This window comes from Nyctereutes procyonoides, unplaced genomic scaffold (assembly GCF_905146905.1).
Source record: "Nyctereutes procyonoides isolate TBG_1078 unplaced genomic scaffold, NYPRO_anot_genome, whole genome shotgun sequence".
Classification (NCBI taxonomy): domain Eukaryota; kingdom Metazoa; phylum Chordata; class Mammalia; order Carnivora; family Canidae; genus Nyctereutes; species Nyctereutes procyonoides.
Genome location: NW_026575125.1, coordinates 93,839,587 through 93,851,965, shown reverse-complemented (window position 1 = coordinate 93,851,965; position 12,379 = coordinate 93,839,587). Strand labels below are relative to the sequence as shown.

Sequence of the window (12,379 nt, the reverse complement as noted above, 5' to 3'; positions counted from 1 at the left end):
AATTCATACCTTTGGGTCACCTGGCTGGCTCAGGCAGTACAGCATGAGACTCTTGATCTCGGGGTCATGAGTTCAAGTCTCACATTGGTTGTGGTACCTACTTAAAATTTTAAAAGAAGTTTTTTTAAAAATATCTACCTTCATAGAGCTTACATTATACTGGAGGGAGACAAGTAAAATGTACAGAACTTCTGATGGTGATAAGCTCTATGGAAAAATGAAGCAGGGTAAGGGAGATCAAGAGTGTGAGGCAGAAGAGGTTTTTCTTTTGGGTGTGTGGTTGGAGAAGGCCTCATTAAGAAGGTGACATTTGAGTAAATACCTGTAGTAGGTGAGGGAGTAAGCCATATGGCAATCTACGGGGAGAGAAGAAGAAGAAAGAGAACATTTCTGGCAGTGAGCAGCAAATGCAAAGGCCCTGCAGCAGGAGCCAACCTGATGTGTTCAAGGAATATTAAGGCAGCCACTATGACTGGAATGGAGTAAGAATAGTGGGAAGAAAAAAAAAGAATAGTAGGAAGATAAAATCAATGAAGTGGCCAGGGCTACTTCATGTAAGGCCTTGCAGTCCTCCACAAAGACTTTGACTTTTACTCTGAAGTAAGATGTAGAACCACTAGAGAGCTTTAAGTAAAGGAAAGATATAATCTGAGTTACATTTTTAAAGAATCAGTCTATTTTGAGGACATCAGACTGTATTATGGAAACAGGGGAGCCCAGTGATGGAGAGGGGAAAGGTTTGCAATGCTCCAGGCAGAAGATGGTGACTTAGACCAGAGAGTGGGGGCAGTAATAAGTGGTTAAATTCTAAGTATATTTTGACAGTCGACCTATCAGGACTTACCAATAGATTGGATATGGAGTGAAGAGAAAGAGGTTTGGAGATAACTCCAAAGGTTTGGCCTGAGCAACTGGATGATAGACTTTCTATGTATCAATATAAGAAAGAATGTGCAAGGAGTACATTGTACTGGTGGGAGATCAGGAGTTCAATTCTGGATATAATCAGTTAAGTTAGACATCCAAGTGAAAACCAGCAAGGGACCAAAAAGGACAATCCAGTGAAGTGGGAAGAAAAGTAGGAGAGTAGGATGTTCTGGGAACCAAGTAAAACAGGAAGGAGTGATCAGCCATGTCAGGTATTCCAGATAAGTCAAGTAAGACAAGGACTAAGAATTGACTATTCAATTCAGCACTGTGGACATCATTGTTTACCTTGAGAAGAGCAGGTGCTGTGGCACCATGGGGGACAAAAGCCTGAGCAGAGCTGATTTCAGAGAGAATGGATATACACATGTTCATAGCAGTGTTGCTCATAATGGCCAAGAAGTGTGAAGAACCAATGTCCATCAGGACAGGAATAGGCAAACAAAATGGGGTACTTCCATACCATGGAGTATCATTCATCCGTAAAAAGGAATGAAGTTCTGACACATGCTACAACATGGAGGATCCCCTAATACATTACGTGAAGTGAAAGAAGCCAGTCACAAAGGACAAATATTGAATAATTCCACTTAAATGAAATGTCCACAAAGGCAAATTCGTAAAGGCAGAAAGTAGCTTGGTGGTCACCTGGGGCTGAGAGGGAATGGAGGTTGGCTGCTAATGAGGATGGAGTTTATTTGGGACAGATGATGGAATGTTCTAGAAGTGGTAGCAATGACTGCACACCCTGTGGATGCACTAAAAGCCACTGAATTATATACTTTGAAATGGTGACTTTTATGATATATGAATTATATCTCAATAATAATAATAATAATAATAATAAAGAGAGAGATTGGAAACAAGGAGTAAAGAATTCTTAGGAGTGCAACCACTCCAGAAAACAGTATGGAGGCTCCTCCAAAAATTAAAAATAGAACTATCCTATGATCCAGGAATCACACTACTGAGTATTTACCCAAAGAATACAAAAACACTAATTCAAAGGGATATAGCAGCATTGTTTACAATAGCCAAGATACGAAACAGACCAAGTATCAAGTATCCATCAATGGATGAATAGATAAAGAAGGTGTGTGTGTGTGTGTGTGTGTGTGTGCGCGCGCGCGTGCGCGCACATATACATACATACAATGGAATATCACTCAAAAAAAGAATGAAATATTGCCAATTGCAACAACATGTATGGAGCTAGAGAGTATAGTGCTAAGCAAAATAAGTCAGTCAGAGAAAGACAAATACCATAGGATCTCATTCATATATGGAATTTAAAAAACAAAACAAATGAGAGAGAGAGAGAGACAAACCAGGAAACAGACTCTTAACTATACAGGACAAACTGGTGATTACCAGGGGGGAGGTGGGTGGCGGCATGGGAAAAATAGTGGATGAAGATTAAAAAGTACAATCATCATGATAAAAAATAAAATTATTAAAAACTAAAAAAAATATTCAGCTGTGTTGGGAGAAGCTTCAAATGCAATAGCAGGTTATTTAACCAAACTTTGGGTCAAAACTATTGGCATCACTTACAGACCTGTGGTAACTTTTTTCTAGATTTGATTTCAAGGATAAATGATAACATTGACATGGTTATAATAAGTTATGTGATGAATGTAAGAAGAAAAGAGCCCTTCTGAGGAGGTTTGCTATAAAGAGGAGCAGAGAAATTGGGGCTGGGGGCAAGGGGAATGAAGTAAACAGAAGAAGTTTTTTTTTTTAAATGACAGAAATAACAGTATATTTGTATACTGATGAAAATGACCCATAGAGAAGGAAAAGTTGATGATACTAGATAGAGAATAGAATAGAATATGGTTGTAGTCAGATCAGGCTGTATGCCTGGTTTCCACTGGCAGCCCATCAATGCAGGAACTGTGTGGCGAGCAGGATCCTTCCAGTGACCAGACTGGGCTGGCAGTGAGTGAAAAAGATCAACATCATTATTGCCAAATAGCGAATGCTGTGCCTCTTAAGAGCTGAGCAACGCAGGCCTTCACATGGGGACAAGTATGGAATTTTGAAGCCACAAAGAGACACTAGAAGTTATTTTACTGAGGCTCAGATAGGGACATACCTTGCCTGTACGCATTGCTAGTTGGCTGGGTCTCAAGTCAGGTCTTTGAGTGTCTAGTCCAATGTTAGTGTCTAGTCTGGAAAAAAGAAGGAGGCTGTGGGATCGCAAGAGTGACCGTGGGAAGTCTGGGAAGTGAGATTTTCTCTCCAGTAGCAGGAAAGGGGGTAGAAAGAGAGGCTAACCAGCCATTTCTTCCTTCTTCCCCCTTAACTCCAACCAGGATTATGCTGAAACCCTCCTGACCAAAAAGTATCTACGGAGAGAAAGTCCCTCTTCCTCCTGAAGCCATCCATTCTAGTGCCAAACAGCAGTCCCCAGTGAGACATGCCCCTGTCCCTTCTTAACTGCACAGAAAAGAATGAGCAATTTCCCAATCTACATAGTGCAACCATTCCTTCTTACAGTCTTCTCTGTACAAAATCTGACTTCTTTTGCTTTTATCCTCCAATGCATTAGCCAGTTCTGAACACTCCTTTGAGTCTTCCTTGGTCCTCCTGAAGCTGGGGAACACAGAACTGGACCTGCTACTCTAGTCAGGGTCAGAGCCCTGCCGAGGTCAGTAAAGTATGGCCATGCCACTGCCACCAGGCCCTCCTGAAAGAACTTGAGCATTTCCCTGGGGTGAAGAAGCTGCCTTCTGTGGCCAAAGGGGACAAATTGTTTGCCAAGGTAGAAACAGAAATTCTGTTCTGAGTTGAGACACAGAGAATCAGAGACAGAAGCAAAATTTAGCAGGAGGCAGCAGGTAGCTAAGCAGGTAATCCATCCTGCTTTTGATTATCTGTGGCGATGGGCAGGAGAAATGACACAGATGACCCTGAACAGTGTATCATCCAAATGGGATTTTAAAATGCATCTTGTGCAGTGCTAGTATGTGGGCTTGTATCGTGTAATGTGATGTTGTTTAAATAGTTCATTGATTTTCATAATTCCGTTTGACTTGGACCAGAATCAAAATTGCACACCCCAAGTATTAGTACTTGATGCTTGACTGCCCCTAAGCATCCTGAATGTCACGGGGAAAGCTGACCGCAGAGAAATGGCTAACAGAGAGGTGACTGTCAAGGCAGGAATACCGACCAAATGAGGCAAGGTCTTGGCCCAAGGGGGCTGGCAGGTTCCTAATTGCAATGACCCTGCCACAGCGAGGGCCCAAGGGAGGGGCCCAGCAACTCACATAGCGGGCAAGCTGTCTTTGCCCAGGAGGCTGCAAGAGTAGCCAGGATGCCCTTGCTTGTTTCCCAAGCATCCCCCTGGCAAGGCTTCCGCTATACTAAATGGAAAGATCCCACACTGAGGCCAAAGCGTCAGTGCATCGCTGCTGCTGGTCCAGGCTGAGCAGTTCCACAGGCCCTTGCACTCTGCAAAAGCCAGCCACTTGAAGACACTGTGCATTTAACATGATTTTTTTAAAAGATTTTATTTATTTATTCATGGGAGACATAGAGAGAAAGAGGTAGAGACACAAGCTGAGGGAGAAGCAGGCTCCATGCAGGGAGCCCAACATGGGACTCAATCCCGGAACTCCAGGATCACGCCCTGGGCTGAAGGCAGGCGCCCAACCACTGAGCCACCCAGGCTGCCCTAACATGATTTTTTGATCGCTTGTCTTCCATATTCTCTCTCTTTCTAGACTTTGTTAGCACATCCCCACAACCACCATCCCACCGACCCCCAAAAAAGATTGGAAGTAGGGGGAGGAGCAAGGTAAACAAGCCACGTCTCTGGGTGAGATAGTTGCCTGGGTATAGGATGTGATTCCCATGTAGACCTGGTTATGTAAATAGTCCAAACACATCAAAATGTTTCCAGTGTTTTCTGGAATCTCAGAGTAAAGAGGGAGCTAAGGCACCATGAGGTCCAGCCTCCAGTCTTCAGGCAGGCAAAGGATTTCAGTTAAGCAAAAACAGAGAACTGACAACTGTTCCTTCAGGTCTCCAGAGACAGAGAGTCTCCACACCTTTGCTCAGTCACCTCTCCATGTATGTGCTTTATGGCCTTGATAAGGATCAAGACTGGACAGACAGAACTGTCATGGGTCATGCTGGGGATACCTACAGTAGAGACAGGGAGTAAACAGAAGGAAGCGAGTCTCCTGGCAGAAAAAGTTTTGGGGGCTGGTAGGGAAGATTAGCTGAGCGCACAGGACATGTACGGAAGCTGAGCCTGGCCTCCCCACACCACCACTGCTGGCTCTGTCTCTTCTCTAAGCATATTGGCTCTCGTGTCCACCCATCGCTTCCATTTCCACTGGTATCACCTTATTTCACTCACTCAACAAGTAGACGTAGCGAGAACTTGCTCTTGCCAGATACCGAGACTACGGGCATGGATGTCACACAGGTGCCTGTCCTCTGTGGATACAAGTTTACAGCCTAGTAAGGAAGACACGTTCCAATGATTACAATCATAATACATTTAAGAAAGGCAAGAAGCCCCCATGTTCTTAGACAAATGAAAGCTGTAGCCTTCCAACTGGCCTCCCTGCTCCACATATCCTCTTTCAAGATTTGCTGCCGCCAAAGTACTGCTTTAATCATACTGTTCTCTCCTTGGAAAGTCCTCTGTGCCTCTTCATTCTCGACTGACTGCCTGCTTTCCTCCAGAAGCTGGTGCCCCACTTCCCCTATGCTCTGGTTACAACATGCCTCCCAGCCTTATCTCCCACTACCCTTCTGGGGGAACCTTGTGCCCCAGCAACCCAGTCCTTTTCATGGACATCCCATCCACCTGCATGCTTTTCTTCATGCTGTCACCTCTCTTTGGAATGCCTTCTTCTCCACCCCCATCTCTACCTAGCAAAGGATTGAGCTCTACCTCCCTTCCAGAATTCAAATACCACCTCCTTCTCTTCCTTCCTCTCTGCTTGGCCCAGCTGGAAATGACTTCTGCCTCCTCTGAGCTTCAACAGCTTGTTTGCAGAAGCACATGGCAATATTCTGGCATTAGAGTGATTTGTGTGAATGTCTTATCTGCCCCACTAGACTTTGAATTTCATTCGGCACTGTATCTCTGGTACCCAGCACAAGACTGATACTTATTGAATAAAGAACAAGTGGAGATAGAAGGGCATTATGGACTTGGAGCTGAATCAAAGGAAGCCAAATGAAGTTATTGGTGAGGAAGGGGAATCCAGTATTTCCTAGAGAATGATTATTAGGTTGGTCAGGTTTCTGACATGAGTGGGTAAAAATGGTCTGTTTCCCTTTAAAAAAATAAGTAATGAATTTCCCTTCTGTAATCTTGAATATCTTTTAAAAAGCAAAGGTAGGGGAGCTTCTAGTTTTTACTCTGCGTGGCTTAGCTCCGGCTTAAATTGTCCTCAAGGGAAAAGGGCAGGCTACCCCTTATGAGAAAATATCAGACAAATGTATTTTTAATAATGTGTAAATATCACCCTACCCTAACTAAACTATATGCTCCTCAAGGACAAGAATGAATTCTGAACTTCCTTTATAAATGTTTTCTTTTCTCTAACGGGGCATGTCTGCGTGCGTGTGCACATGCATGCACGCGTGCACATACACACACGTGCACACAGCCTATTGAGGTGCTGAGCAAAACACTAGTTATACTTAATACTTCACTGATCAGTGTCCTGTGAGACCCTCATTATGGAATTCTGTAAAATCAGGACAGGAAGGGACAATCTGATGGCAAATCTCCTCTTACCAGACCCACTTCTAATGAATATGAAGGCAACGGTCATCACCTGATCACACAATTCACCAGCCAGAATTTGCAGGCCTGGTTAAGAGAGTGCTACTGCCAGCCCTGGGAAGGAGGGGCTTGCTGCCATGTTGTGGCCTGAGGGGATCAGTTGCAGCATATTGGCTTGTACTCTGCACCAAAGGATGCAGGCACCAAAGGGAAACACACAGCATAAGAGGTTTTGATTAAACTTGTATCTTTGACATTCAGTCTGGAAGCATGCATTCCCCTGTGATGGAGAGAAAAAAACTCAAGCAAGCCATACGAAATCAAAGGCTCCCTTTATTTCTTAGCCATTTTTGAGCAATCTTTCTAAAGTTGTAGGAATTAGCCACTGATGAGTTCTTTTGCCTGTCACTCTCGCTTTGGAAATGACTTCACAAAAAAGAAGTGGGCCTGTATGTTTAGACCGAGGGCCATCCAAATAAATGACAGAGACACCACACTTAAGATACCACCAAATGTGATTGTTATGACTGACTGCCAGAATTGGGGTCTGTGTGTTGGGTAACGTGCTTCAGGGATAGTTTGGGGGGGTTCCCCTTCATTTTTATTGAGATATAATTGACCCATAGCACTGCAGAAATTTAAGGTGTACAACCTAATTCCTTGACTTACATATAATACTGAGAAATGATTACCAAAACAGGTTTAGTTAATATCCATCATCTCATAGATACAGAAAAAGAGAGAAATGGTTTTTTCCTTCTGATGAGAACTTTGGGGGTCTACCCTCTTAGTGACTGTCCTGTGTACCATACATCAGCGTTAGCTGTAGTCACCGTGTTGTACATCACCTCCCCAGTACTTATGGATCTTGAAGCTGGAACTTTTGTGTCTTTTGACTACCTTCCTTCAACTTCCCCACCTACCCCATGTCTGGTAACCACAAATCTGATCTCTTCTGATGTTGGTACATGTGGGGCTTTTTTTTTTATTTTTATTTTTTTAGATTCTACATGTAGGTGAGATCACACACTATTTGTCATTGTCTGACATCTTTCACTTAGCGTTATGCCCTCCAGGTCAAGTGCTTTGTTTATGATAGAGTTAAAGTCAGATACACACTTTCAAAACAAAGATGCGTGTCCAGCCACAGAAAGGAAATCAGGCAATATGACGACTTTCCAGCTACCCAGCAACTGGACAGGGCCATGGAAAATTCTACCCAATCCCCACCAGGAAAGATTCAGGCAGCCACCCCCCAGCTAGATCTATCCATGTAATTACAATCTTATCCAGGACTATTCATCTTTCCTCTCCAAATGTACTCCTGTCAATTTGGGAAGTCGGGATGGGAGCAGAGTATATAGGATCATGGCTGTGCTCTAGGGACTAAGCTTTGAAGCATATAATCTCAGACAAACAGCACCAGTGACTGAGTTTAAAAGTATTTGGTGGGGGGTGGGAGGGTTTGGAAACCAGATTTATCCACAGGGCACTGCTAAATTTCATTGAATATTTGGCCCTGGTCCCTCTGCTCATGGATGACTCAAATGACATCTGATTTTGTCATCTTGCCCTGAGGAGTGACACAACCACTACCTTCACTTTAAGATGAAATTTTGCTTTTAAAACAAGAGGTTCTGTGAGTGAGAAAGAAGGAAACTGCCCCCAAGCTGGAAAGCCCATCGGGCACTTACATGCATAGCAATTTAGGTCAGATTACCTGAGGAATGATGATGGTTGACCTTGCCACGGTTTGAGGAAACCACTTGGAAATCAGGAAGGGTAATCCAATGAGGCAAAGTTGCTGTTGATGGATGTCAAGCAGAAAGGAACTGCCTGCATAATCTAGGCTGTGGGGCCCCAGGCTCCCTGGTGAGGAAGGCAGTTTCCTTCTATCTGCTGCCTGGAAATACTTCCCTACCAGGAAAAGCAGCTTGGTACCTTGGGATAATTAAAGGTAGACTTATTCCTCTCCTAGAAGGAAGACCACGCAGACAAGGTTGAGGCTGGGCTGGGCATTCCAGCCTTTCCATGGCCCTTTCTCATCAGGGGCCTGCCTTTTGCAGTCACAGAGCCCCAGAGCAGACCAGGGGCAAATGAGCTGAGCCAGGGTCAGGGCTGTGCCATTAACCTCAGGCACAAACAGCACCCTTCAGTCTTTCCCTTGATAACGAGGCTGGGGCGGCACAGTAGCAACACACCAACAACTTTTTTGATGAAAATCCATTTACACAGAAGATGCATCCAATTAAACAATTGGGCGTGGCATGTCTGTGATATCAACTGACCTACTTGATTGTTTTCATTTGCGTGCATGCCTGTTTAAACTGATAGCACATGTGCTTATGTGCGCACGCTCGTATACCCATTGCACCGAACTTGAGGTGGCATTGCGTATAGCCCCAAGTTCAGTTCTGTCTGATAAAATAAGGTCCAGCCCCTTTGCCCAAGCCTACCAAACGCTGGTCTAGGTTTTAAAATTTGAGCAACTATCCAGGCTTAGTTCTTTAAAACCTAGTGAACTAACACTAAATCACTATGCCATTTTGCATAATTGTCGGGGGAGGAAATAGTAGAGCCAGACTTTGCCATTGTGTCCAGGCTGTATCCTACTCACTTTGGGTAAGAAGAATTTAATTGTTTAACATTTTAAAAGCAAATAAAAGTGCTTAAATATTTTGTAATTTGCAACTTGAAAAGAAAACAGTAATGGGTTTCCAAGTGCATGTCTTTACTTTTAATGAAGTGTTTATTTTTCATGGTTCTATTGGCAATAAAAGAACAGCTCCACATCAAAAGCCTTCAGGGAAGCAGTTTCCATTTGGAGGACAGTGAGATTGCCAATCATTCTGATTTTTTTTTAAAAAAAGTAAACTCACTAGACTATATTTCCAGATATAGGTTATTGCCTATTATCCCAGGTAATTATTTTTTTGTCTCTTACTCATATAGGCAAATTACAATGCATATGTACTATACTCTAAAACGATTTTTTTTAGAAAAATTAAGTGACACAGAGATCAGGGGGCTCCAGAATGTTTTAATGAACATGTTTCCATTATCCTCTGTGCTTGTTCATTTTGTTGGAAGAATGATTCATTCATTTCAAATTTGGCAACTTAAACAGCAGCAAATATAATCTTCCTATCACAATGCAAAATAAGTTTATTGCCCTTCCAGACACTGGGGGCCGGCTGTGCCTCCTTTTCCTTTGCCAATAGCACCCTCTGCTGGGTTTTGTTATCCATCACATCTAGTGGGATCGACCCAAATTGCAAACGGAGGCCTCCCTGCAACATTACACACAGCAGGACATGATTCATAAATCAGTTTTCCACCCTGGTGATTCATTACCAGATATATTTTTTCTGTAAAACAGCACAGCTCAAGGAAGTCATCAAGAATTCAGAAGCTGCAAGAAATACCTTCGTTTGATTAATCATCTCTCTGACCTTTTTCTTCTTATTGAACAAGGTTAATAATACTTGTTATCACTCAAAGTTAAACTGTATTAGCTGCCAAGTGATTTTTATTTGCAAAGGCCTGTTATCACTGCCAAGAGACTTCAAAGTTGGGATTGGTTACATTCCTCAGGTATGACCCCGAGGGACATCTGACCAATGCAACATTTCCCACTGGAGAGGTCAGCAGCTTTCACAGTGACCTGGAGAAGCTGACAAAAGTGGAATTAGATACTTCCAACCGTGAAAATGTCCTCATGTCAACCAACTTGACAGCAACTAGTACCATATATATTTTAAAACAAGGTAAGGATCCTTCCCACTTCACCTGACTGTAATAGCACCTTTCTGAACTTTTACCATCAAACCTCTGCACACCATTAATCAATAGAATTCATTTCTGGCTGAGAAGGTGGCTTCTTCTTATTTTCCAGCTCTGGAGGCTGAAATCCAAATAAAATCACACCTTTCACAAAGTTCGTGTAGCAACATTGGGCCACATCTCTGAGGGAGCTGTGAGGTTCAATCCCTGCCAAATCTTCTCTCCCTTCAAGTCATTTCCCAACCCCCAGCTGTTTACGAAGCTCTTTTAGGCTCTGATTGGGTTATATTAAAGAAATGAAGCCTGTGCCCCACCTGAGATTAGCATTCTAGATCAATGCTGACGTGGGTGAATAAAAAGGATGAATTGGGATACGCACCAAGCAGGAAAGTAAGTGAAATGAGAGAATTAAAATCCCATTCTAGTCAGACAGAAAAGTAAGAATGGAAGAAAAAGGAAGGGAGGGGGAGAGAGAGAAGAAAACAGAAAGGGAGGGAAGAAGGGAGGGAAGGTTGCATTTGGAAGTAATGTCTCAGAAGCTAGAGGGACATGGACAGAGAAATTGTTTTCTCTCTCTCTGCCTGGTCATTAAGGACCAATTCTGTTGTTAGGTTGTGGGGCCAGACACAGAACTGCCCAGAGTTCAGGCTCACTGAAAGGATCGGTAGCAGCCCTTGTCAGTGTACTCACTTTGCGGGGTGCGATAGCCATGCGCGTGTCCCCAGGTGGTCAGGATGTGGAGGTGAACTTCCTCTTCTCCTTCTGGCTCCCAGCATAGCAAACGGAGGAGGCCAATCCACCAAGTCAGAGAAGGATTTTGTGAGGGAATTCTTTAAAAGTGAAAGAGACAAGCCAAAAACAGCCTGCAGCATTCGGCAGGAATCTTTTATCCAAGAAACAGGATACCCCAGCTATGAAAATAACAAGGCCCAAATGGACAGAGAGCGCATGTGCCTGTGAGAGCGGCTGCCCAGCCGAGAGGGCAGTTAGGTCCCCAGGCGAGCCACCTGCTCAGCCTTCCTGCGCTGGCCTCCGGAAACTAAACTTGCTCTTCTCTGCTTCCTGCACTTCCCTTTCCTCCCCTCTTCCTCCTTTGCCCCTCCGCCTACAGAAAATACCCAGAGCACCTATCGGGTGAGTCCAGACGGCTCCCTACGCGTCACCTTTGCCAGCGGGATGGAGATCAGCCTCAGCTCCGAGCCCCACATCTTGGCCGGGGCCGTGAACCCCACCCTGGGCAAATGCAACATCTCCCTGCCCGGAGAGCACAACGCCAACCTCATCGAGTGGCGGCAGCGCAAGGAGCAAAACAGAGGCAACATTTCAGCTTTTGAAAGGAGACTGAGGGTAAGGCTTGACCTGACGCGAGACACAAAACTTTTGTTTGCTGTTGGAAAACTGCAGAGCTGCCCTAGTCGGAAGTCCCATTGCAACCCAGCGTTTCTAGGTGACTGACTAGCTTATATGATATACTAATTCAAGAGAGGGTGCTAATGGCTGATAATGGTTCAGTATCCTTAAATGAACATTCTAATAGGAGCTTTCTTTGTCATTAGCCAGCTAAAGTGCTCTAATAGTAGCAATTTCAGGCACCAAGGAAAGTCTGGGTGGAGAAATGTGTCTAGTCAGGAGGCCCTCCAGAATCGCTCACAGCGTCCCCGGGAGATGGTTATCGGGCTCCCTACATGGACCCAGCTCCCTACTCTGGGGGTACTTTATACTTTATGTGGCAAGACCAGGTAGGCACAAGCACAAGGATGCAGGGCATGAGGCGACACTTGGACAGAGGCAAATTAAAAGGAAAACCCGGCGAATGATATCATTACCGTGAATACATTACTAAGGCCAGAGGGTGAAGGACTAGTCCTGAGATTGGACTAGCCGGTCGGTGCTCGGAGAGGGCTTCCCGGA

At 44.2% G+C, this 12,379-nt stretch overlaps 1 protein-coding gene across 3 annotated transcripts in view; it reads left to right on the top strand.

Annotated features, from left to right (window-relative positions):
- The window catches only part of TENM1 (teneurin transmembrane protein 1), a 575,853-nt gene that overhangs the window by 536,039 nt on the left and 27,435 nt on the right, over positions 1-12,379 (top strand). For all 3 annotated transcript variants that reach the window (XM_055338409.1, XM_055338410.1, XM_055338408.1), the window contains 2 exons: positions 10,280-10,452; positions 11,580-11,815. In XM_055338409.1, coding sequence (XP_055194384.1) covers positions 10,280-10,452; positions 11,580-11,815 — 409 coding nt within the window. The remainder of the gene's footprint in view (positions 1-10,279; positions 10,453-11,579; positions 11,816-12,379) is intronic.